This window comes from Athene cunicularia (assembly GCF_003259725.1).
Source record: "Athene cunicularia isolate RWA chromosome 5 unlocalized genomic scaffold, athCun1 chr5_part1, whole genome shotgun sequence".
NCBI classification, from domain to species: Eukaryota; Metazoa; Chordata; class Aves; order Strigiformes; family Strigidae; genus Athene; species Athene cunicularia.
In genome coordinates, this window is record NW_020799101.1 from 41,140,916 (window position 1) to 41,168,456 (window position 27,541).

The 27,541-nt window shown below is 43.9% G+C and overlaps 2 protein-coding genes across 4 annotated transcripts in view; one reads left to right on the top strand and one right to left on the bottom strand.

Moving 5' to 3' along the window:
- Window positions 1–9,241, top strand: part of LTK (leukocyte receptor tyrosine kinase) — a 107,188-nt gene extending 97,947 nt beyond the window's left edge. For all 3 annotated transcript variants that reach the window (XM_026849359.1, XM_026849357.1, XM_026849358.1), the window contains one exon: window positions 185–9,241. In XM_026849359.1, the coding sequence (XP_026705160.1) occupies window positions 185–961 (777 nt within the window). In that variant the 3' untranslated portion in view covers window positions 962–9,241. The remainder of the gene's footprint in view (window positions 1–184) is intronic.
- ITPKA (inositol-trisphosphate 3-kinase A) overlaps window positions 5,757–27,541 on the bottom strand; it is a 39,584-nt gene continuing 17,799 nt past the window's right edge. Inside the window, exons 2-7 of the mRNA XM_026849360.1 lie at window positions 20,872–20,968; window positions 18,528–18,741; window positions 16,657–16,861; window positions 11,921–12,022; window positions 10,764–10,835; window positions 5,757–9,888 (exon numbers count right to left, since the gene is read on the bottom strand). Coding sequence (XP_026705161.1) covers window positions 9,685–9,888; window positions 10,764–10,835; window positions 11,921–12,022; window positions 16,657–16,861; window positions 18,528–18,741; window positions 20,872–20,941 — 867 coding nt within the window. The 5' untranslated portion in view covers window positions 20,942–20,968 and the 3' untranslated portion in view covers window positions 5,757–9,684. The remainder of the gene's footprint in view (window positions 9,889–10,763; window positions 10,836–11,920; window positions 12,023–16,656; window positions 16,862–18,527; window positions 18,742–20,871; window positions 20,969–27,541) is intronic.

Here is a 27,541-nt window from a genome sequence, read left to right on the forward strand (position 1 = left end):
GTTTCTGCAAGTCCTAACAGTGTGTGATATCCAGATGTCACATAGCACCTGGTACGACGTGCAGGAATATTGCCCAAACCTGATGTCAGCCTCTGCCAAAAGTTCTTTTGCTCTTATAGCTATTTCTCTTAAAATGCAAGTGTGAGAGTCACCCTGGTGATGCTTGATTCTTGTCTCTCTTCAGGACCCTGATGTGATCAACACTGAGCTGCCCATGGAGTGCGGCCCCGCACCAGAGGATGAAGGGAGTACAGTCATGCGCCCAAACATTTCCAGTGGGATCGTGCCCCTGTTGGTAAGCCCTTCTCTCACACCTCAGACAACACCTAAAACACTGGACTCCCATCATGCTGGGCACAAACCTGCACAGTGTCCACAAGAGCTACTGGTGGAGAACCTGAGCAACTGGACTGCTCGAGGGCCCAGCCTGCCATGCCTCAGCGATTTCAACAGTGGGTCCTGGTTCCAGCAGACCTCGAACCAGAAGTTGGAGCTCAGCAATCCGCCAACCCACAGACTTAAAAATAAAACAAAAAATCTTTGGAACCCAACCTATGGATCGTGGGTGCTAGAGAACATCTGTCACTTCAGTCCCAGCTCCAAGCTCAAAGCAACTCCAGAGCGGGAAGATTCAGGCTTTGATGGGAATTGTAGTTCCTCTCCGAGCTCTCGGGCATCACCAGCATCTCCAAGTCGAAGCAACCGCCCTCACCTGGATATCAGTGGGATTGAACTGGTGAAACTCCAGACCTTCCCTTGCGGCAATGTGAATTATGCTTACGATGACCTGTGCTATAGCACTGACCACCAACCACCGGCGTTGGCGGAGGTCAGAGCAGCTGTGCTGAGGAGCTCAAGTCTGCATAGAGATGAAAAACCTTTTTATAAAACAGAGAAACCATCGAGAGAGAGGGACTCCGGTCTGTCTTTGTCAGGTGACCTGAGTGTTACTCCAGTATAACAGAAATGATTCTTCCAAAGATCAGGGAATGCGTGTGTCTGGAAGGACTGCTTCCTATTTCACCTACTTACTTCATTTAAGTTCCTTCAGGTGGGTGATGTTTCAACATCAGCAATGTTCTGCTTCCTCCTTCTACCTGCTGGATTCCCAGATCATTAAAGACGGTTGAATTTCTATCTCTGCCCCTCAAATGTGTTCCACTGAACCAGTTTAGAGGCATTGCTGCTCTCATTCAGAATACAATACTTAACAAAAGGATTCCTCCTCAATCTGCTCAGGTGAAAAGACATGGACCTATCATCCAACTGCAGCATTTGGATGGAAGTAATGACTAACACAGATTGCGCTTCTTTCTGACTGAAGAAACCAAAAATGCATGCTGTGCCAGCAGCAACCAACTTGCAAAGGCTGCTCTAGTCCCAGGAGCTTTTTACAGTCCTGATGACTTACTAATGCTGCTCAGTAAATAAATAGCAGCTACACTTGCATCTGTTTTATTAGCAGAACTTGTGGAAAAACGTGAAAATGGAGCTATTGCTCAAATTGGAAGCAGTAGGAAAGATGATAAAAAAAAACCAATCTGGGCTCCTCTGAGCATGTGCTTTGAAAACAAGCAATGACGAGGAAAACAAATTTACTATTAAAAAATAGCTGGTGGAGCTGAGAGTATCCCTTTGAATACTGAAGAAAATGTGCTGCTTGCCTTGTGGTGTCTCTTTCCTTGCAGATCCTGGCGTGGAAGGGACAGGTGATGTTTCAAGAAAGGGTGAGCTGCGTGGTGTGATGAGAAATAGACTGTTTTTATCTTTTAGCGGACTTTACTTGGGATGAACATTTTTTTGTAAGTACTTTGATATTCAGCAGTAATTTCCTGTGCTGTGTTGGTAAGCATTAAGCTGAGGCTCTCAGGTAGCTGTCTAGCATTTGGCGCACTGGAGTTCTCCTTGGCTTTAGTACTTCTCTAAGGTGTCAGAGCACCTCACAGTGCCCTTTACACAGCAAGGTAGACTAGCTCAACCATTTGAGAACCCTAAAACCATGAGTTGGCTTCACACCCAAGCAGGTCGTCATTTATTCTTGCATTGCAAGCATACAGACTTACTGGTAAAGATAGTTGTTTGTTTTGAAGACAGCTTTCTTCTGTTGCTTAGGGTCTAAACTGATGTTTACTGGTTAAAGCCTGCAAAATAAGGAGACTGAAAAAGTAAATAATTTGGATTAACCTGAACAGTCTCAGAAGCATTTTGTCTTTGTCCCACCTCTGAATGTTGCACTGCCAACCTACAGTAGCAAATTACATGCTGCCTTCATGTGTAATCAAGTTGTCTGGTGAGCTGTCAGTTGTAGATTCTGCCTGATTCCTTTCCCAGGGAAGAGCTGCTCTGGTACCGGCTTCATGCTTAGCGCTCAGCTGCAGGAACAGTCTGAACATGTGGGCTGGCAGGAGAGGGTTTGCTCTGACCACACAGACCGCCTGTCCTCTGCCTCATTCTGGGGTGGATGCTACTGAGATGTGGTACAGAACAGCACCAGGCGAAGAGTCTGAAACCATCTTGAGTGAAATGCGTCTTCAGCCCAGATTTATGCTTTGTTGGCCTGACTTTGAATCTGTTCCAAGCTTCCTACAGTTTTAGGCCTTTGGCTTTAGAATGAACAGTTTCACAATCCATCATTTCCAGACCCGAGTGGTGGTGATGGCCACCTTTCGGCAATGACCCCTATGGTATGGAAATAATTCCCAGGCCATGTTGTGAAATGACAGATGGTCAGAAAAGACGGGCGCCTCTGTGGGCCAAGGCCAGCAGTGGTGTCAGGACCAATGGGCTTAGTGACCAAGGGAGACCATTTTACCTTTGCTTTAGCGCTGTGGCTTCCCATGTTTAGCTCAGAGCCTGTCCTAACTTACATCCAGGAGATGCTACAGCCCACTTAGATGAGGCAGAAAAGCCCAGTTAGCAGGAAAATTTCTCATTCTTGCCTCTTGCAGAGGGTAGTGGTTTTGGTCATGTTTCAAGCTGGCCACCTCTGGAATGTGCCAGTCACAAATAAATACATCTACCCTTAGCTAATTGGAATAACATCAGTCATTCTTCAACATCCCTACCTTTCAGATTATGTTAGTCCTATGGTTTATGAATTGGTACTTTTTTCCACGAATGTGAGCCGTCAGGTTCTCCGACAGTTGTGACTGGGTGTCAGCAAGTCAGCCCCTTCCTCCCTGGGGACAAGGCTGCAGCAGGGTGCAGCGCTCCTAGTTCAGCTGCAGTGGATGTGATGCCAGATCACTTTCCAGCCCTTGTCTGGAGTGGACTCTGTCCTGAGCAGAGCACTGGTCATGGCTCTGCTTTTGCAGACCCATTAGGATTCTGCTTTCACTTCTCAGCCCTCAGCCATGGGTGGTACATTGGTGGTAAGAGAGGGAATAGCGACTTGTTCAGAAGCCACGGGAGGTTAACTATATTTTCTTCCTGCAGACTTTATATTATAAAGTAGCAGGCACAAGGCAGTTCTTAATTTTTTCACGTGGAAATGACTATACAACCCCCTAAGATTCCCATGAGAAGCAGGTAGTATCACTACTGTCCATATGGTTACCCAGCTTGAGCCACCACTGTTTTCCCCATGCACAGCACTTGCCTCAGCATAACTCACGAATTTAGAAAGGCCCATAGTGATAAAACAAGGTAAAAAACTGAAAAATGAAGCAAGAGAAGACGAGCGCAGTCCTGTTACCAACGCCACAGGCAGTCTTGGCTGCAGTTAAGCCTTTTTTTTATAAATAAAATGCAAGTTCTTCAGCCTAGCACTTAGGACAAATACCCATTTATAGCTGTGTCAAGGTACTTCCTTACAGGAGGAACAGAGACGAAGCTCCGCTGAGCCAGCACACACCACCACCCTGCACTGTATCTCTCTAAGAGCAAGCAACAGCGGGGTGTTGAAGGGCAACTCCAAGAGCAGGGTGAGCATGTAGCAGTTATTTCCCAGCTTTGCTGGTTTACAACAGCACGTAGCTCAGGGATGTGCTGAGCCAGATGCAGCATCTTATGACTGACCTGCCCCTACCCAACAGGTGATGAAAGAAAGAGCCGGGCATTTTAAATGAATCTGCATTAGCAACTTTGATTTTATACAAGCTCTTAAATTCTTCCAAAGGAACTGAAGGTAAACGACCTTCTGTCAACACAGTTGCCATGAATCTTTGACCTGTAAGGTTTTCTGTGCAGATCTGATCGCTTAGCTGCTTTTTACAAACCCTCAAAGATAATGAATTTTTAATTCATATCCTGGAGGAAATGATGCCAGTATCACTCGTGTTGTGATGCTGAAATGCTACATGCTGTCCAAACCACATTATCTAAAAAGAAAGCTAACAACTGCAATGACATATACTACAACTTTCAGTCCTACAATTCTGAGACTGAAACTTACTGTTCATACAATCAGATCTCATAGTGCTCAGTTGCTACCCTTTCAAAAATATAACTTGCTTGGAACTGATTTTTAAGGCAACACTTTATAATCAATGAGTTGAACCCATAGTGTCAAAAATAGATTACTTTGGCAATTGAAAGCCAAAACCTAATTTTGTTACGTAGAGGAATGGCATGAGCTGAAGATCTGGGATTAATTCAAGTCCTGTAATCCATGTGAAAAGTCTTCCAACACTTCCCGAGTGGAGAAACAACCATTTACAGGATTATTATAAATTGCTCTTCCTGATGGGTATCTGTCTTTTAACATGTTACCAACTTGGTTTTAGATTTGTGTGTATAGAGTTGTTGGGTTTTTTCCTTCTAGGGGTCAGCATTAGTACTTCATGTTGCTTCACACAATCTCATACCTACATTTTAAAGAGGGGACTGAATAAGAAAAGATGAATTAATGCAAATTTCAATTTGTCTTTCTCTGCTTTCTTTTCACATATGTTGATATTCTTGCTTCTGATTTGTCATCTCTTCTCTCCTCGTTTTGTATCCTCATTTTCCCTTTAAAGAAACAGAATTTTTAACTGCACAGATTTAAGGTGTCCCCCTCATATCAACCCTTTCCCTGAGGTAAGTTCTACACTGATTTGCCGATGGGCAGGTGTGCGCTAAGAAAGCTTCACAAGTCTCATGAAATAATTATGGGCTTCTGCAAGCGTAACTCACTCCTCAGCTTCAGTGCCCTCCTGCTACTTACCTGAAAGAGAGGAGAAGGCTACTGCTGGGAGCAGAGTTTTCCCCAGTGTATTTGCATCTTCACAGCTGTGTCAGCCAGGGACCCATCCCCAGGCCCTGGAGCAGCAGAGCTCCTGTAGCCAGGGCTGTGCTCGCTCCTCCTGGCAGCCCACCCATGGGGAGAGGCCTTAGGCATGACATCACTAACATCTTCCCCTCTCGTCACATGACTCTTTCATTTAGTTGAATTGGTTTCTATTACCTCTGTCCATGGCAGCACTTCTTGCCAACTTACCTTTCTGGGTGAGTACTGGCTGTAAGTAGATGACACGCCTGCTTCTATGCAATTTAAAGCTGGACAAGTGTATACTTCTAGATTTGCGACACAAAATAAAGGGCCACTAATGGTGGCCATGTCCCTCTCTGGCTAAGCACTCTTTGCACACAGGTAAGATGGGTTTTGGAACCAAGTCTCCAATGCTAGTTTCTAGATGTATTTCTTAGAACCATTTTTATTGTAGGAAATATTAGATGTTAAAGACTACAAGCACAAGAAACACTGAAATAAATAGCTTTTGTCCCTTCCCTAAGGAAATTCTTGAAGATATTGCTGTCCTGTGACCAAATCACAGTGGACGTCATTTTTCCTTCAGTCTCATTTATTTAGTAGCATACACACTTCAGAGTAACAAACACTCAACCAATACAGTCAATGTCAAAAGTGACCATGGTCAGCATTGCATTGTAGTGTTCAGAACGGATGCATGTGGATGATACAGGCCATTTGATCTCAATACCTTAACAAATAATAACAACAGCAATAAAAAAAAAAAATAGCAAGAGCCCTCTGAGATACTTAAGGGTTTGGTCCAACTCCCATTGAAATCTTTCCCTATAATAGGAACTGGATCAGATGTTAAGTGAATTCCCCCCGTGTAAAATTGAGGGATTTAATTTTTACAACAGGTTAAATTTAATCCAAATTTATATCCTTATGGGGCCACAACACCCATCATTTTTAAACTTAGCTGATGTATCTGTTTGTGCATTTCCTTCGATATTGCACCTTCCTCCAAAGAATCTCACAGCATCTTGCAAGCAATAATGGACCTCACACCATTCCTGTGAGGTAAGTAGGTACTATTCCCATCTGTAAAATGGGAACAAAACTGAGGCCTAGGACAGTTGTCCAAGGCCAAAAAAACAAGTCACCAACAAAGTTGAGGGAGAGAAGTCCTACTGCTAGATTCACACAGGAATGCAGCAGCTACAGCAGTACGCATCGCTGCATCTAACTAGTGAGTTTAAAGACCTTGGTGCCAAAGTCAGAGGTTAGCTGTTCAGCACCAAAGTGCCTCTGGGCCAGCATATCTTCCTGTGCTCTCGGTGGCTCCAGAGTGAGGCAGTATCTCCCCAGAGGCATTAAAGAACTACATTCTGGATGTGTACGTGAACAAGAGCCTTGGTCATCACGCACCAGCTCTTCTATGTCACATGCCTGTGCAAAGGCATCACGTTGACCCTCATTCAAGGCGAGCGGCTCCACAGCGAAAGGTGGCTGTGCCACTTCCTTGCTCTCACAAGCGAGGGTAGGCAGGCACTCTGGGCCAGCGATGGGAGCCAAGGTATCCAACTCACCCCAGGGGAGTTTGCTCACACACTCAGAGCCTCCAGCCCCTTAGAGCTCCAGTGCTCAGCGGCAGTCCCAACTTGCAGTTTGCTAATGAAAAGCTGTCTCTTCTCCTTTCCTATAACAGCAGCAGAAGATTGTGGCTCCTTCCCTTTTAATTGCTTAGCAGGCAAAAGAGCCATCTCTAACCTGCTAGAACTATCTGTCATCTAGAATGAGTTTCCAGACCAGGGTCTGCCATAGCAAAGGTTTTCTTTTTTCCCCCTGACCTTTTCAACTACTGCAGAGGAATGGATCATTCTCCATGCTTTCCCCCAAGACCAGGTCCTGCAAACCATCCAGGTGCTAGCAGCAGTTGGTTTGTTTCAAGCCACTGGTACCACATGGCTTCTAGTTGTCCTTTAGTACTCCACAGTCATTCTAAAAGTTTGTCTCAAATTCTCAACTGACATTTGAGCATGAACTTTTACCCTCTAACTCTCCCCTCTAGAAAATAAGTTACACTGGTGCAAAAGATTCACAGATGTGGTAAAAGAAGAAAGAAATTTAACTCTGAAGATTAATTAGGCAAGCCACTAATGAATTCTATCACCTTCACAGTCTCTTTTCTAACTTTTCTTTTTTTTATTATGGTAGGACTGCTTTCAAGTGCAGTTTCATAGAAAAGGTATTGTTATTAACATCCTCCCCTGTGAGACCTGTTTACTTCCTATTCTCCTTAAGCACTGCTCACCAATGGCTTACCTGTTGGCTGCAGGGAAGGAGGAAGACTTTTAGTTTCAAATTGTATGAAATTCACCACAGATTAGTTCATCATCTCATAGCAGTTCAAAAGTTAGGAGGCATCTGGAATGATATCTGTGCTCTCTATTGAAGGCTTGCTGTCACTTGAAAAAAAAGTGTAAACCCTCTGAAACATCTAAGTGGAAAATTCATTAACATACTGAGAGGGACTCTGGAGGTCACAGCAGAAGTCTGAATTTGCAGCAAACTGCAAAAATAATTACCAGTTTCAAGCAACTTCTGTTTTAGGATGAAATGTTCCCACATGTCATTACTTCCTACAGGATACCCAATGTCATCTAATGTTTAGGTCACAACTGAGCTTGAATACTGTTGGTTTGTTTAGAGGTGATGGAAGAGCCATGAAATCTGACTGATCTCTTGGTACAGTAGTGTGTTATCTAAAGCAACTCATTTTAGAAGTTATTTTAGGATCTTCAATTCTAATTACAAATGTTATAGATAGATTTCATTCCGGATCTGGACTCTGCAGTCTTTTTTTGCTCATGATCATAATTATTACTGAAATAGCAGTTTCCCAAAGCATGGAGTCAGTTTCACATATCCTAAAGTTCTCAGAACCTCTCCTGAGCACAGGACACCAGCAAAAGACAGCAATTCCTGGTCAATGTGTATTACTAGCTTTGGATGTTGAAAGGCAATTAACAATCGAATAGTAATATAAGTCATGTCCTCATTTTGAAAACTGCATCGCATTATTCATGTTAAAACCTGGAATGTGAGCGAACATGTGAATACTGATAGTATTTACACTGCTAGTATTTAAAGAACTGTTCAAGTGACTAGAGGTAACCAACAGAGAAGGTATGTGAAGCCATTACAATAAATCACTTCAGTCTTTCTCAGTTTAACCTAAACACTGAATTTTCTGTGGCTGTGCCTGGGCCACAGCAAAAGAATGAACCACAGATGGCCCCGCGATTCCAGATGGGGACTAGGGGCTGTGATATGTTGACATTCCTTCCCCCAAACTGCCCTGAGTTACCAGCTGACACCCTGGAGGAAGGGTGCCTGGAAATTATCTCACCATTAGTGTAATGCTGTGAACGCAGAAACGTTACCCTCCTGATCGCTGCACCAGTCTATGCACTTAAGTGGCAGCATCATCTTTGGGAACAAGAACATGGCCAAGAAGTCACGTGCATTAGGAGACAGTCCAACCACGATCGTAAAAGATCACATTAGTTGCTGGCTACTAGTGCGTGTGTGTGCACATGTGCAGGGCTTTTATCTTTAAAAATAAACAAGCCTTGGAACCCCTAGTTTCCTGGTCTGTGTGCAGAAGAGTCATTACTGATTTTCAGAACTGCAGTTCAGCTGCAAGAGGCCAAACTTGCCAAGCTAGGCACTTGCCCAGCAGCCCACCCAGCCTGAAAGTCAACTGTGTTTAGAGACAACAGGCTGCTATTCTCTCCCTAAAGTGTCTGTAATCTCCTGAGAGGCTACATAAAAAGCAAAGGCTGCTCTTGGATAGAAGTGAATCAAGGCGAGGGTAGGGGAGAGGAGGAATGGTCAAGAGCAGTTACCACAGCAAGCCACTACAAACTGCTATCTCCCTTTGCTCCAGGTTTCTTGCGATCGTCTCCCATTTCCACCTTGTGCACACCGTAACACAGTGCAGCAGAAATTGTTGGTCCAACCTATAGCGTACACAGGAGCAAGGAGACTTGGAATTAGGGGTGGGGGGGGGAAACACTCTTGCTGGTTTCAAAACTATGCAGTTCCCTGAAAACTTGTATTCCTACCCTGAATCCCTAGGAACTTGCTCTGGCTCACTAAGAGGTAATCTGGAGTCCCATCTGTTTGCCAGGAATTGGAATCATTCTGGGCTGCCACACAGACCTCTTGACTCATGCTGGTGTGATTCCTGAGTACAGAGATCTTCATTCTCTGAGGACCAGTCTGAAGCTGGGCTGGTGCAATACAGACCAGTCCGGAGTTATTCAGGTTCATAGAGGGCCGATGCAAAGTCATTTTGATCACTAACTGCTGGGTTCTGGATGCAGCTCCCTCTGCACTGATGACCTCAGGAGTTTGAAGGGAGTTAAAGGTTTCCTTCTAACTGAGTGAGCCCAGTAGAGCAGAAAGTTACAGAGAAGCCCTGCCAGTTTTGTGCCATTCTCAACTCATCTTTCAGTGATGCTTTCCAAGATGCCAATCAAATTGTCCAATCCCAGCAGGTACCCATCCTCCCTGTTGCCTTCTTGCCAGGGGATCCTGTGATCCAGTGTCTGCCCGTCAGGGAGAAGGGTGGTCTTTCCAAAATCGATCAGCCACACATTGGCATTCCCACTGCCATCATGTACAAAAAGTAGTGAACTTCCAACGACCTGGAAGACAGATTGAGATGACGTGGTTAAAAACACAGCTTTGGCTCTCCCCTATCGCTTAACACTTCTCGCCACGCAGATGACCTTCTCATCTGTGACCCAACAGACTTTTGGGCTCAACTTAAACACTGACAATTTACATGCCCCATTTGCATAACCAATCTGTAACATACAAACAGGCGTGTAGATGGCAAAAGGGACTCTGTAGACAAAGGGAAGAAAAGCAATTCCCCAGCTCACTGAGCAGCAGGTCTCAATTTGAGCAATTCAACAAAAGCCAGTGACTGCTTTCAGAGACAGACCATGACCGATCATTAACAAAAATGCTTCTAGCAACAACAAGACATCAACAAGGTAAAATGTCTGAATCTCAGAATCTTGAGCTGTAACAAGCAGAATGTACAGTGCTAATGATGCCTTATCCACAGCTAAGCATATAAGCAGAACATACAGAACAGAATTATACAGTGTTTCAACATAAATCTAGTATAACTAATATGGCCTTCACTGCCAAACTACAAGTGAGTGCTACTGTACAAAATGCAAGCTTCCATGTTGCCATTTCCCTGTAAAGATGCCCACTGGAACACACCAAGATTAGAGAAACCACAGGAAACTGGTACTGATAAACCACTCCCTGCAGTAGCCCAGAGCTATAAATTCTGGGATAGAAGATGGGAGGATTTGTTATTCCTCAACTGGATTAATATTCTGTATCATTGTGATGGAAGCTTTGCGGTGTCCATGTTGTTAACATATATTAGCTTTCTTCTACTACAAACTCTTTGATGCTAATACAGCAGGCTATGCTGAAGTACACCTGAAGACCAAACAAAGCAGCAATGCACCTCCACAGCATTACACTTACTGCTCACCTCGTGTCGCTTGAAGAAGTCTGAGGATTCAAGAATGATATGAATTTCCTGCAGACGCTTGAGGTATTTTTTCTGGAGGAAGAGGAGAAAAAACCCAACCCATAAACATTTAAATAAGGAATGAATGAAGATAGTCTGTTAACAAGAGTCAATATAATGAAGAGATCATGTTAATTTTACGCCCTTCAAGGTCCTAGAGGTCCTTCAAAACAACAGGTTCATCATTTGGAAGTCAATCTGAAAATACACTTCAATGGGCCTTCATAGTGAATGAACAGCCTGGAGTTTCTCTGCTGGGTGTGTTACACCAAGCATATTCATCTGCCTTGCTTCAGATGCAGTAAGACTTTCTGCATCCCTTCTTTCTTCTTTGTAATAAAGAGAAAAAAGTTGCAAGCAATTAAAAATCTTTCAGTTCTCCACAGTGAAAAGCATGAAATTGTGTTAGAGACAAGGAGCTTCAACCATAGGTGGGGGGGTTAAAAATAAGTAATGACAAAATTAAGGCCTAATGCATAAAGCTCCAGTATACATTTTTAATGCTGCCCTGTGTTACCAAGCATGCTCCTCCCGGAGAGCTAATGTGCCTTCAGAACAGCTTCTACACTGCAGCAAAACACTTGGGCATCCTTTGAAGCTCCAAAGACAAGAGACACGTCACGCCACGTACCCCACGCCTGCTGTGCTCCCGTGAAGCAGCGCAGGAGCTGCTCTTCGAGGCGAGTCTCACCCACAGGAGCACAGCCAGCCACCAATCTCACTTCCTGCCCCCATGCTCTGGTTTTAGCCTCTCCAGACTGAATTCCCAAATCACAAGTTTTCCTGCCAACACAAACCTTGCTTAGACATCGTCATCCCTCTGATGCATCTAACACCCATGGTCGAAGGTGGCAAGCCGTAAGTTAGCTCGACTGACGTTTTGCTAGCACAAGGAACTCTGGGTGAACTCACGGCGAGAGCTGACAGAACTGCTCTCAGACAACTACTTCTCACAGCCCACCAAGTCCCCATGTCCACTCCATCTGCTGAGAGGGACTGGAAGTCAAAACTATTTTTTCCTTGGTAGTTTAATTCACTTTTCTTGTACCAGAGGAAGCATGGCCCTGAAGGAAGTTCATTGGGTCAAAGATCATTGAACCTGAAGAGTTCAGACTCACCAGAATAGTTGTGTTGCCCTCAATGAATTCCACAAAAACCTGCAGAACTTGCTCCTGCGTCTTCGTAGTTTTGAAGTTTGTGTTACATGTTCCATCCGCCTTCTGCACAAAAAAGCACAAAGACAGAGACGATTTACGCTACACACATATCATTCCCCTCATCAGTCAATCCTCTTGAACCATCAACAGCTCAGCTCTTGCTAACCAGATGAAAGGGAGTAGCTGAACAGGAAGAGAGCAGATAAACCAAGCAAGCAGCGGAGGAGAAGAGATACAAAAGCTGATTGGGTAACTTTAAATGGCATTTCATTTCCTGTTCAGTGCAGTTAAAAAAAAACAACTCACGATATTACCAGTTGCAGGAGGGTTTTCTCACGTGCCAGTACTAGCAGTGCAAAGTTCAATGGGGCAAACCACAGTGACCTCTTTGGTTGTCCTCTCATCTAGCCTGGTGTAGTCAAACCCTGGCTGGGGCTGTAAGGGGACATTTTTAAACCCAATTTTACCAGTCCTTTTTGGTTTTGTTTTGCAATGGGGAAATCAAAGAATTACAGTTAAGACTCTGTTCCTGAGATACCTTTGTATATTAATGTGACCCAGAAGTCACAGAACGGAAAGCTAGTTGCAGTCAGGAACAACCCAGGATTGGCAATGCGAGCGGTGACAAAGCAGGTGTGTGAATTTTGGCAGAGGACAGCGCGGGCATGCTGGTATCCAACTGGGTGCTGGAGAAAGTCAGAGTATTTTTGTGCTAGCAGGAAGGCTCAGTACAGAAGCATCCTGCTGCTGAAAAAACGAGTCTTTTCATGTGCTGGTAAGTGACCAGTTTGTGTTTGTGGAGCTACAAGTAACTAAGAGCAGTGCTGGAATCAGAGAAATCTGTCAACATCGACTATATGAATATGCATTTCTCCAAGAACACCCCTGTTGCTTCAAGAGACACAAACAGGAGCGTTTAGGATGCGCATGTGAAATACAGCAATTACTGCAGTTGGTAGCCTTGTGTCCACTAAAAGCCTGCAGGATTGCCAAACTGTATTCCTCTCCATTGTATCAGTCTGAGTAAATCCCTCATTTCCATTATAAATCAACAGGTCATCAAAACATGTTCCCTCCTACGTGTTAAGTCACCGCACCAAAACTGGGTAAATTCAGCTCCAGTCTCAGCAGGTGAAACACTATTTACTCCACAGCAGAACTCAGCTCCTAGTATATACATGAAAAAAATCTGATAATGCTAAATTTCCAGATTTATCATGCAGGAGAATGAACTAACTGAATGGCAAAGCCATGCAGAACAGCCTCCCACCTACCAGACTTTCTAGCAGCAGAATAAACAGAATTTTCTTCCAATGCTGTGGGCCAGATACAAGTGTGGCATGTCAGCCTGATGAGATGTGTAAGTTATGCAAGAGAAGTTCAGCAGGTAGGCAGTGAAAGTTGGGAGCCATCTGATCTGGTGCATGGTAATACTCAACAGCACACAGAAATCTGGAACTCAGTCTGATGCCTCGTACCTCTTCACTGGAGTAAGACTGTTTTAAAAATAATTTCTCCCTGTGCCCCAAATCCCAGAGTAAGTCTGGAATAGCTGTTGTGCGTTCCCTTTTCATCCATTTTTGTCTGGACAGAGCAGTTGCTCGCTTCCCTGGTGTTTAGAAACACTTTTATGGATTTTGTTCCTTTGCAGTGGTTGGCAGGAAACGTAACTGCTGCCTGTCTTTCCTTGCTGTTAACAACATTCAGGTTTTGAATGACACCATCCCTCGTATTCTACAGCAGGTCCTTGCAACAACTCCAGATGTACCTGATCCCCGGGAGGCACTTGCCTGACTCGCTCCTTGGAGTCACACCTTTGTGGAGGGCTCCCCATCCACTCCTGCACGGCAGAGCGGTCTGTTGCGCAGTGCAGCTCAGGGGCCACTTGCAGCACTTCTCGTTAGATGGCTGGCAGGAGGCCAGGCTTGGTGGCTCCACAGAACAGTGCTACCTAGTTTAACCTTCCCAGTCTCTCTCAGGTTCCTCTGCGGACTTGCCTTAAAGAGCTTGGGGTTAAGGTCGTGACCTAAATGGATTCACAGAGGTTTATGAATCGAATCTGATGTCCTCCTGGGAAATGGGCTATCCCAGATCTACAGCTGAAGGAATGGTACCGAAGGAAAAAGTTAACTTCCCAAACTGCACAGAGACTCAGTGACAGAATGGGAAGCCAGAACTCCTGATTCTCAGCCCCATGCATCCCTGCTCTGCAAATGGGACATAGAAACAATGCTTGAGATGCCTAACCTTCAGACAGCCCCTTCCAGAGAGGAAACCTGCATTCTGAATCTGGCAGGCACAAGAGACTGAGTGTCAGGTGCCAGCTGTAAGGAAACCCAACGGTTCCAACTATTTTTTGTAAGAGGAAGAGTGACAAACCCCATAGATGAACCTGGCTCAATTTCAGAGATATGGAAGCAAGGCAAGGAAAAGAGATGAATCAAGCTAAAAAGGTACCCCACTAAGGAAGAAGGAGTGCATACAGTGGATCAGATCTCATTTATCGGCAGCCACTTCACAAAAAGGCCTCTATGATTTCACTTACTTTGCTTCCACTTCTTACTTCAGTGGCCCCAGGGCAGGACTATTTCTGAATGACCGAACCCAAGATACCTGCTCAGCCAACTCTAGGAATTACCAGCGCACTCAGGGAGAACAACCCCTTTTTCTCCATCAGCCACTAGCTGGCACCACTGATCCTTATAGGCTCTCCTCTCAAAATGGGGATCTCTGCAGCACGGCTTTGCTTTTCTGCAAATACACAGAACTGGATGCACAGTTCAGCTACGGTGAAACAGTGCAGGGAGTACAGACTAGCTGTTCTGCTTGAACAAATCACTTTCTGTCACCATTTCTCCATATAAACAAAAAAACCCCACACACAAAAAAAAAAAAAAAAGAGGAAGTGATACCTATATCCCTCATAACAGCACAGGGAGATAAGAGGAAAAGGTAATGTACTACATTACTCCAAGGACTAAGTATTTGTGTCCTGTTCTGCAGTTACAGCAGCGTCTGCAACAGAAACATCATGCAGTCTGTGTGCCATATGGCTCCTACCCACCTCTGATAGCCAACCAAACCACAAAGAACAATCAGAAGGCTTTACTGGAGCTCTCCTGTGCTCCCTTAGTTCAGTCACTCTCCAGGATTCAGCATAAATCTGTACGACTTCTACGCTGACTAACTATCTTCCCAAGAACATATGTAAAAGGTTTCAAGATCATCTGGGCTTCTGATTCCATTACACAGAGCACCCAAAAGACCTAAGATGGTACAGGACTAAAACAGGTATATTGATAACATCATGAAATGGCTAAAGGGTAAGACAGGAAGTGTCTTGGCTGGCCGGGAGCCAGATCATCTACCGCCCAGACGGATCCTGCCTGAGGATGCCTGTGTCTTAACAGCCAGGAGTGGGAGGCACAGCGTGCAGGGGGCCAGCACAGCATGAGCTGGAAGCCCTAGTTCCTGTATCACAGCAGGAGAATCTGTGAGTGAGGAAGGGAGAAGACAACACAGGGAAGCAAAGAAAGGGGTGTTTAAAGAGCCATGGCTCATCAGCATCACCTTCTTTTAACCCTTTATTCTTCCTACACGCCTGAACTATGAGATGGAAGCAAAACTAATCCAGATTACAGTTTGCAATGTCCTAATTTATCTAAATTAAATGTGTGTGCTCTGGGAACATGCTGAAATCACACAGGGTAACCCTTGCTGACCTCTTCACAGCTGTCCCACCACAGGCTTCAGGTGACAAGTACCCATCCGGAGGGGGGTGGGGGGGGTGGGTTTGGGCAACCCCCACCACACTCTGTGCAGCTACAGGTACACCACCACCAAAACCCAAGGGAACCAGTTTAAGGCTAGCTGTGAGAGGCCTCTGCAAGCAGAAAGCAGGCTTCTGCATCCCAGCAAGTGTCAGCATTGAAGTAACTGAGGCAGGTGGTTGATATTCTGAGAGTAGGTCCTAATGGGCTTCTGGGTGGGTACCCAACATTGCCATGGGGCACAACAAATATAAAGAATTAATGCGCAGGAAAGAAAATTGCCTAAATTCTTTCATGGCGGTAAGGTAGTACCTAGGAATGGTACAGGGACACAAAGATATACATCAGGAACAGCAGATGGACTTTGTTGATGGAAAAATTTTATTCTTGGTTGTTTCGGCTTTATTCCAGCTCCATCTATACTGGATATTGTCATGTACTTAAAAGGAGGGGTTTCCTCAATCCCAAGAGCATCTAAACTAATGCTTTTAACATACCTTGCAAATAAACATAACTGGAACAAAAACACTTTACTGTGATTCACTTGGAATAAATATGTATAGTTCCTGGATAGAACAAGTAATTGCATGGGGAGAGGCAGTTATTTCTTCAGTTCTGAATTCTTCCTTATAACTGTCTCCTTTTCATTCTATCTACACTGTGTACCTGCTTCAGTCCTTCCTGCAACGTCTCTGCGGTTGAACCAAGTATGGCTGATGTGCATTTGGTGCTTCACTTCATTGACACAACTCTTGTAATTACAATAGATGTTTTAAAACCACAATACAGTGAACTCTGTGGATTCAATTAGTGCACTTCACATAGTCCTTTGGAAAGCCTGGCTACTGATGCACACTACCTTTTCAATTAATCAAAAAAAATCCAACAAGTTCGGCCTCCAAGAACAGGCAGAAGGGAAATTATTACCTTAATCCCTTCAATTCTGAAGCCCAGGTTGGCACTAGAGCTGATGGTTTCCCTCCACTGCATGTATCGGGGTTTGGTGACAGCATGCTGGGCATTCTCTTCAGCCGTGGGAGCAAGAGGATCAACTTCAATCATTTTTTTGTACATGTCCTTACGCAGCTTTGGTTTCTCACGGGCCTTAGTCAACTCCTCCTCCAGGTATGTCCTGCAAAAACACCACATCCCAACAAAACTGTAAGGACTACTCAAACGTTTCTTTTTACAGCTTATAAACTGGCCTCAAGAAACGTTAACTAAGTGTTATCATTACCCCAGTTTCACATATGGGGAAACTAAAGAACACAGACTGATGACTGCACAGGCGTATTTAAAGAAACAGTCACAGGAATCGGGAATTGTGTCATGCATTTGTTCTAACTATACCTTTACTTACTGTTATATGTTACTGTTACAACTGCAAATAAAAGAAAGCTGAATTCCTACTGTGCCATGAAATAGAACTGTGTTTTCAGAGGACAGTTAGGAGACATCACTTACAATGAAATCAAAAGCAAATGGGGCTGCTGAAGTCTTACTGTCTCTTCTCTCCTAAAAAAAGAGCTAACATCTGTCATGTGTGACTTTTTAGGCCTCAGAAGGCAATTAAGGGTTTACTTAATGTATCACAGTGAAAGACAGATTCACTCTTCATATAGTAAAAATTAAAGAGTAAAGAAGATCAAAATAAGAGTAAAGCAGTTCCAAACCAGAAGAGCTAACCCGAAGAACAGGAAGGTGAAGGTGACAAGCCTTCCACATTTTGCTGTTATGACACTTAACCCTGTCCACCTGGTAACCTTTAGAAAGGCACTACGTTCTACATTCCTCTGGACTCCTAAAGCTTGCACCTTGTCAGGTGCCTGAAGCGTAGTTTCTTCATCACAGCATAATAAGCCAGGCTAGTGTTTAGGAGATGCTGTCACTCATTACCAGAATGTCACCTACTTTGAATAAAATATGTACTGCACTGCAAATCCTTCTACTCTTTCTTCTGGGCATAGCAGTGCTACACATTTCTATTCTGATTTAGCTAATTCGTTTAAGATTTTGCATCTATTTGAAAAGGCTCATCTGCACTCCTGTAAGTTGAATAACTCATTTATGACAATAACTCTTGAGCATCTGAGCTGACACCCAAAAGACTATTACGACAGTTCATACCTCTCTGTACTGTTACTCCAGGCTCTCAACAGATTTCTTATCTCGTTGTTATGCTTAGATAACATTTTTGAGGTTTTCCTTAATCACAGACAAGAAAAGGAAAAGAAAAGTGAGAGTCTGGAGAACAAGGTGATAGCATCACAGAGATGTCAGAGTAGGGAAAAAACACAGGTCAGTCCTGAGTACATGGTCAACTCTCTACAGAAAAGATCAATACCAAGACTCAATCAAGCGCTGGAAATGGGCTTTCACACTGTTACTCAGTCATTCACACCGAGATGAGAATTTTACGCCATAGGGTTTCTTGAATCACTGAATACACAAAGATTAAATGAACTGGTAGTGAATGAATCATGTCATTTTTTCTCCCAAGTATTGTTAGGCCACTGCAGGGAAACTATATCTTAAACCACCCCTGAAAATTTCTCAGTATGGATAGTTTTTGAGGCTACAGATCAGTTTCCAGAATCCATATACAATCAGGTAACAGGGGGACATAGTTTCCCCTCAGGCTGTCCAAGGTGACTGCCAAACCAACAACAGGTTGTCTGGACTGAATCCCAAGGCTCTCAAAATGCTACCAAACTTCTCTAGACAGAGCATGACCACATCTCCCCCCTTCCTTCAAATGCATTTGGGTTAGAAAGCACTTTCTCTTTCATGTACCCCACCTGATCCCCATCTTGCAGTCCATCACACAAGGCCCTTCAAAATCAGTAAGCAAGTCATCCAGCTGAATGTAGCTCTCGCCATCTCTCTCCACCACACCGTGGAAGCAAGGGACGCAGGAGCGTAGAGGGTCTTTCATCAATCGCTCAAAACACTCCTTTTCATTCTCTGAGAAGCGTTTGAGAATCTTTCCACTATCAGCTGCCTTGAAACTCCCTAGAAAAGAAAATCAAACACGTGGTGATAAGACTGACCCACAAAAAAGAAAAACACCTTCCCCCAGCACTCCAGCTTCATGACATGAGTTAAAGACTTCCCCTGAACAGAAAAGATAATATGCTTTACATAAAAGAATAAGACTCCCAGGACAAACACAGCCGTTGGCAGTGAAAGTCCGTTTGGATACGTTCCCATGTTAGAATTTATAGCTTTAAGGAGTGCAGCTGCTCCAGGCCATCTTTTTTTTTTTTTTTTTTCCATGCTAAACTCTTTGTTAGGATATTAAACACTACTATACTTACTAAAATGCACAGGAAGAAGCTGTGAGTCAGAATTCATTAATCCTCTGACAGGCTACTTTAAAGCTGCATAACACTATCACTGTTGGCTTTGTCCTCAATCCTCAGGTAGGGTATACCTGCTGCGGGTGTGCCTACCGAGGCGGCACGGACAATCAGTGATCGTTAAACAGCCACCAGCAGGCCAGAAGCCAAGCACTGCCCTTCACACACACACACACACACATGCAGTGACTGCGCAGGCGTGTACAGCCAGGTACTGCCTCTTCTCCAGAGCCCTGCTCATCTGCAGGTGCAGCCTGTAGTGCAACTGTTTTTTTTTTTTACAACCGTGTGTCTGAATGGTATCCAGTCCAAATGACAGTCTGCATAGGCCAGGACTAGCAGTAATTAGACTCCAGGTATCTGGAGTCTCCTTGTCCAGACACTCTCCTGTCCTGCAACCTGCCAACAGCGTCTGTGGAAAGCTCATGTTTCATTCAGAGGGGGTCCCTTTTAATCTACACAACACAAAATACATGCCAAACTAGGAGCCTCATTAAGCCTGGGGCTAACGCTCAACTTTTATCACAGCAGGATCCTTCAGCCATTGCAAACTGGTTCTTCTCTGACAAATCCTGGAACTGGCACTGCCACAGCACAAGGCCGAGGGTGGTGATGGCCCAGGTTTTAGTTTAGAAAGAACTTGTCATATCAGAGAAGAACAGCTGCAAAAAGGGTGGAATAAATGCAACCACAGAAAACTATTTAAAGCAAACTGAAGCAGTATCTCTCCTAATCAGCTTCTAGTAACCTCTTAACCCTCCCTCTTCCACCCTACTACACAAGCCTTCAAAAGGGTTATGATGACACGACCAGTGCACCACTCCCCACAGACCAAGCCAACCCCGTACACACTGAAATAAAAACTGCAGCAAGATGGGGTCATCTTGGCACTCTGTGCAATACAAGTCAGCCCCTCCAACACTGTTGTGCAAAATGCAGCTGCTCCATCTCTAGGACTAAATAAATTTCTCTGCACAGCTTTGCAGTGCACCATATTAGTGTATTAGCATATAAAGAGGTGTCTCAGGTACTGCCTGAAAGCACGATGCAGCGTAGGTGCCTGCCCACATGTGTACTAATAAACCCCACACAAGCACGGAGGAACAAGGGCTGCATAGGAATTAAATGAAGCACGAGAGAAGCAAACCTAATGACTTCCCTTTGTTGTTTTTTTTTGCCTTAGCAATGAAGCAAAGCCTACATCAGGAACAGACTTACCAACTTCTACAGAGAGAAAACTAGAACCAGCCAAGTGAGCTGCTCCTTGCACTCATACAGTGAACAATGACAGACTCGCAATGCAAACACCTGGTCAGCAAGTCAGTTTTCAGGGATTTGTTTTTCACGCAAGGGGGTTGGTGTTGGTATTGGAAACACTGTCCTTGCCAGGAGTGGAGCGCTCACCATAATCCTTCCCACTAGGGAACTAACATATTGGCTACTCAGTCAAGAAAGATGATCCCATAGCACAACCAACAGCAACAGATGGATAGGGCTTCAACTCCCCAGTCCCTCTTGTTTTGCCTCTAACGGGTATTTTACATGTATCACCTTAGAAGGATTCATCAGCACCTGGCCCTTCCCCAGAGTCTGACCACTGCTTCCTTCCCTTTCCCTGTCCCCACTGCAACTGAAAGACAGATGTTCTGCTTCACAGATTTACATGATATTGCCTGCTTCCTTTTTAATTGAAGGAAGAAAACAGAAAAACACTGAAACAATATATTCTGTGCTGCTGCCATTCCTACCCCGCAGACAAACACATTGAAGATATCCATCTCACCTGTATGCCCAGCCAGCTGCACCCACGAGTAGCGTTTCTTGAAGGGGCTGATGACTGGTAAGTTAACCATGGTTTTAATTGTATGCCATGCCTTTTTCTGAAATACAAAGAAAAGTAATATTAAAGTTGGGCAAAAGCTGAAATCCTGACATGCCACAAACCTACCACATAGATTCACGCACATTGAACTAATTGTTCCTCTCTAATTTCTAAGCGCTCAAAGGCGGAACCATGAAACAGACACTATGATCATCACTGGAAAAACATGCACATAAAACCAAGAATGGACAAATACTTAAATATAATGCCCTACCATCCACAAGAAAGCTGCCTGCAAGAAATAAAGTCATGGTGCACGTCACAGGCCTGTTCTTAGCCACACCTGACCCTCTCTGGGTGTGAGTCACACAGTATGGGGACAGCAGATGCTGAACACACACTTATGCACATTTAAGTTTCCATGAGACACGAACATAAGCTGTTTGCCACTGTCAGTAACACTTCCTTTCCCAGAGAACTTCGGCATCACCCCATGATTAACAGCTTTCTCCAAGTCAGCAGGCGAGACTTACTGTGACAGATGCATAGAAAACATCTCTAGTTAGACACGGAGGTCCCCCAGGTCCCCCAGCATCCACTCACAGTGTGCTGTAGAATCTATTCCAAGTCACGGATTTTCCTGCTCCCCACCCTCTTTCCCAATCTTGTTACTTTTTAACGAAGCTTGGCATTGCTCTGGCCACCTTTGGCTGCCACAGTGCAGCTGTCTGGGTACCGCTGCAGGCAGACAAGGAAACAGAACAGCTGCTCACAAACCCGCTGAGTGCTCCCTCGCACAGGCAGAAAGGAGGAAAAAAAAGTAGAGAGTGAAAAAGTCTCATGCTCTGGAACTGAAACCCGGGTGGGAGAGAACCACAGCCCACTGGTGTTCCTGTTACACTCAGAGGGTTCCCAAAGTGCTCTATAAACAAGGACAGCAGGCTCATTTCCTCTGTTGCTAGAACATGATACCCCGCTGGAGAAAAAAAATGGAGCTGCACAATCCTTGTGCATGACAATTTAGTGCTGAGTTTTGTTTTGTTTGTTTTTTTTTTTTTCTGAGATCACACATACTTGGCAATTAGCCTGCATTTACAGAAGTGCTTATCAACGGCCTAACATGTGGTTCACCAAAACCAATTGGAGGCATTGCCTTCACTGAAAATGAGTTTAGGTCATTGCTCAACGCCTTGAAAAATCCACCTTCAAAAACAACCACGTCTTCTCTAGCAGGGATACCGATCTGATGATTTGGGTGCTTAGGATATGGGATTTTTATTGTCTGCTACACTGTGCTTCTGTAGAAGTGAAAAATACAAGTGAAATTGCAGGCAGTGATACACGGGCATGACGTGGCCACCCTTCCCCAAACTTGTTCACTTATACCATGTTTCTTAAAAGGCACCCTCTAGCAGTGTTGGCCACCATGTGAGGACAAAGCCCGGCAGCTATCTGTATCAAGAAGATATGGGAACTCACAGCAACCAGTGATCTTTAAGGACCTGTCTTCTCTAGAAAGTTTTAAGTTATGCTGCAAATTAAACTGACATAATCAGCATATGAGCACACTCAACTCTGAAATAAGATTGCTTCTACCTATATAACTTACTTTGGTTCTGAATGCAGTTCAAGCTGAAATGAAATCACTCTCGGTCTGATCTAAGTGCCCCATGGAGCAGCAATACTTCTGAAAACATACTGTGCCAGGGAGAGGAAGCATCCAAAGAAAATCCTGGTGGTTTGAGAATCATGAGTCAGCTGCACTTAGCACAACTCCACAGATGTTACTAGCTCTAGCTAAACTCCAGTTTCATAAATACCTTCTGCAGGTTTAAATGATCCTTTCATATTCTGGATTACTTGGATTTCATATTCTATATTATTTGCCTTAAGTCATTCCAAACTGCAACCCTGCAGTGCTAAAGAGCAACTTGGCTCTGCCACAGAGCTAGCTGCTATTTAGTGAGGGAGACTCTTGTACACCACTTAGAAATGTCCATAGCCTCCTTCTGGAGGAAAGTGCAATGTAAATATTGTTATTCAAGTATCAAAGATAAATTACTTTTGTATAGTCTATTTGCTGGAGTTAACTGATAGCAGAAGCCCTTCAGTCCACACTGCTGTTTCTACTCCAGAGGGACACAGCCCCAAATTATTTAAAGAACAGTTGAAAGTAAACATCATTCTGAACTAAAATGACCCCTTCGAATGTAACTCCTGCCAAAGATTGACTTTTTGAAGATTGCAGCCCAATTTACAAGTAACACTGCTTCTCCCCCATCCCTTATGGAGCAATGCTGACTTCTCATTAACTCTCCCGTAAAGATCCTGCACCCGTCATAATGCCCCACTCCCAACAAACTGCATCCTGTCTCCCAGTGACGTGTCATACTGCTATATCCAGAAGTGATGAGCAGCACAGGCTTTCAAGGAATGCACATCAACTGTCAGTGCCACACCACACTCCAGTGGCTTTCCCGCCTCCTCCCTCCCACCCAGCCCTAAGAAGCTGAAGCTTTTATTTGTACTGTGGGTGTGAAGGAGAGACAATGGGACAAATTCAGTCCCAGCTCAAGTGGACTTTGGCTGCTTACAGCTGCCTTGGATGAGTATGTTTAAGCTACTCATCCAATATGCAATCACTGAATTATTTTTTTTAAGTTAAAAAAAAAAAAAAAAAAAAATCTTTGTAAACCTTTTTCCCCCCCACAAGACAGAAAACGTGAAGCTCAAGCTAGGAGGGAACGGAATGCTTCCAGACCCATTCCATGGGGTGTTCTGCCATCAGCAGGGGTTCAGCAATTGCACTTTCCTCTACTGCAACTTCCAGCCTCCCAACTTACTCAAACCAGGATGCAAATTGCCAGGATGCAAACAGGACTGCATGCTGTTGGAGCAGTGGTGTGAGTGGGAAGATGAAAACTTTGTGTGCCTGCTGTAGGAGGAATCTTTCTCACTTCTATTTCTAAAGCAAGATCTCTTCCTCTTTGTTAGCAATGGCATTATGTGCTTTTCAAATCACTGCTTGATGCTGCAATGGCAAAGAGGACTGCTACCACTGCCCATCTGTATCTGCAGTCCATACCTCCCTCACTCCCTGTTCTTTCTAGATTCCTGTTCCGTATTCCTTGATCTTTTGCTGTCTGGGTTTCTCCAAGACTTAATTTCTTCTAGATTCCCAGCTAGCATATGCTATTGACATATATTCAAGGAAAATTCAAGATTATCTCTGTATCAGCATTACCTGAATCAGATGCCCTTGACATCACCGATGCTGGTTTATATGCCTTGAGATCAATATACTCAAGAGTTTTCCATCAGGAAAAAGGAAACCATCCCAAAAGTGCCAAGAGGCAAGCATGAGAAATATTAGCACTCTTAGATACAGCATATAAATTACTCAATGTGAACTGTAACTAACATGCTAAATATATATATATCACCCTAAAAAATAAAAGGTGTGGGATGCTAACGAGGGGAAAAGCCAGTTTTCTGCCAACAGGTCAGCGTGTGACAGGCTGTGCTACTGGAACCATGTCCCCGGTAGCAAGCAAACAAAAATTCGGGGGAAGAGAATGGGAAAACCAATTCCAGCAATGGCAGCCACAATGCATACAAAAGACTGTGGCTTGGTATCTGACATTGATCTGTATTATCTGGATTCCTCTTTTGAATGACTCTTCTGACTTTGAAGCGCCGCACTGAAGAGAAGCACGCAGCTGCCCAGCAGACGTGGCAGCCTGTGTTAGCACGGGCAGACGCAGACAAGATGCTGGCCAGATGAGGTATTCCCAACCTATTCAACCCTGGATAAAGGCAGCTGCTGCCATCATGTCTATCCATTAAGAGACAGCAAAGACAAGCAGCAGCCGAGAGCCACTGGTTCCTGGGAGCACAGCTTTCTCCAGGCCTCTTCTCATGGTGAGAGCACAACTTCTTATGTTACTAGTATGCAGAAGCACAGCCACAGTGATCCTGCCCAAATACACCAGTAGGATTTGGCTGAGGAAAACGCAGTGAACTCTCCGGGAGGCATTTCATCCATTTTAAGGGGTTTTTGTTTGGTCCCCAAGAATTAATTCCCAGGAACTACTAGGCTTTCCTGAAACCCTCCCACCCAGGAGGAGAGCTGTATCATCCCAATAGCCAAGCTCGCTGAACAGATTAGGGCAGACTCCCTGGATTGGGTGAGGTTTCCTTGGTTGCTGTTGTTGTTTTACAGGCAGTATACAACAAATGGAATCTCTCTCCGAGCATATGCTGAATCCCTCAGGGACAGGAGAGCCACTCTGACTCCTAAGGGTAATGGGGGATAGGGACCTGACGTTCCTCTGCTGTTCTGTGAAAAAATAAATAAAATCTCTCCCTTATTTAAGGGTAAAATGAATACAAGGACCTCAGTTCTGTGAACACCTTAAACACATGTAGCTATCCTCAGGTAAGCATCGACAAACAGGTTGCAGAATGTAGTCCTAAGTGAAGCACTTACAATCATTAAAAACAACAATTACATCCAAAATGGGGGTGGGAAGGGTGGGGTGTGTGAAGAACCTTTTCTTCAGGGGGAAAAAAACCCAAATCCATCAGTTTTAATAATTCTAGCACTTTACTTGAAACTACAGTGAGTTATAGAACAAAACTACACTGAAAAGTAACATAAATCAACAGGGTCCCTAAAAAAGTTAATTCTTCCATCAGCAGCAGAGTGGAGGAGTATTTTCTTGCCTGAACTGGTAAAATTTCATGGAAATTCTGCTAGACTATAGTAAACAATGGCCCTTGAATCCTTTTTCCAGGGATATTTCAGCAGTTTCTTATCCAAGATCCTGTTGTCTTTTTTTTTTTTTTTTTTGTGCACTAGTACAAAGCCTACGCAAGCCTACAGAGAGCTATTATGACAGCAAGAAACAAAAGGATAGTGAGAAATTTCTTTGTAATTTTTTTTCCTAAAAGGCTTTAAGAAAAGAGTACTTAATTGTCAGTCATTGCAATCTACTGTTCTCTTAAAGTCTTTACATCATTTAGGCTAAATTCTGCCACTCTAGGACATGGGGGCTGAAAACTGATCTGTAACACTGGATGCCGCTGCCTACTCAGTGTCTCACTATCTCCTAGAAGGAACAAGGTTCCTCCACAGGGACTTGCAAGGAGTACAGAAAACTATAATTATCAAAAAGTTACTACATGTGTTTCAAAATAATTCTGCAAGAGCCATGTGCCCAAAACACAAGAGCACTGAGCAATACCTTGCCTGGCAGTCTCAGCCAACACAGTGCAAATGAGCAAGCACGCGAGAAGGTGATGGGTGTTGGCCTCTTTCGGGACACAGTAACCGTAACAATAGTGACTGGAAAAATAACGCCTGGGAACTCGTCAGACCATGAGCTGGAACTGGCTTTTACAAGCAGGCCCTAAGCTAACACCAAGCATTACTAAGCTGGGTATCAGTTATGACTTCTCCATGCACAGTATTAGTCATTCTCCAGTGGCTCACCTTTCTGCTGTCATTTTTTTACCCCTCTTCCCTTCCTTCTTCCTTTCTGGGTCACCCACTAGCACCCATATTACTGTCTTTGTGTGATACAACAAATCCTCATGAGGTCCATAAGATGATACACAGAGCTGTTGTCAGTGTGAGCGGATGGTAGGGTCTACTCCTGCAAATACCACTCTGTTAATATTTGTTCTCTCAAAACTCTGTGTATGTTTTACAGTTTTATTATTCGGTTTTACTTTTTATAGTATATACATTTACTTAACGCAGTAAAATGTTCTTAAAACCCTATCAGTCAATTTTATCTACAAGATCCTTGACTGTTTTATTTACCTTAGTTTATTAAAACTGACATAAATCAGCTTGAAAGCTAGTTTGTTTTCTTAATTCTTTACACCATTTTACTCAATTATTTAATTCCATTTCGAAAATGAAGTTAATATTTTCAGATTTGTTCTCCATTTCAGCACTGTTTGTCACTTTATTTGAATGTGTTTTGACCTGTCATAGCAGACCTGCACAAAGAACTTATGTGTAGGTCCAAAGCTACTAACCATATTATTTTAATGAACTAAGCCTAGCCCAAGCAAAACTGTGCTTTCTTCTGTCTCAATGCAGCCACTACCTGCCATTGCCATAAAAACCTTCTCTAAGAAATCATTTTGAGTGGACCACAACCAAGACAATTACTAGCCTAATTTAACTACCCTGTAATTAGATAGGCTTCTCTCTCTGTGTGACTGTGATCAATAACTACAGTGCTATAATTACAACCCATTAAAAACAAATAAAATCACAAACACTTTAGCAAAGAATTTACCACTTTTACAAAAATCACAATATTCTAAGAAGACAAGTTAACAGCATAATTTCCAAATGAATGAGTTTTTCATGGGTGCAGCTTCAAAGGTTATTAGGGATTTCATTTATTCAAGGGAGTGCAACCCTGGGACAGCCAACCATATGGTTTCATCTCATGGAGATATCTGGGGATTTGAGTGATGTTATATTAAAAAAAAAAAAAAAGATAGCGAGAGTTGCTGAGCAACATGCTATCTTTCTGGTTATAGTCACAGAATTTGCCTACTGAGGGATTCTGGTTTTGAGTTCTTTCAGTTCAAGGCTTAGTGTCTTCAT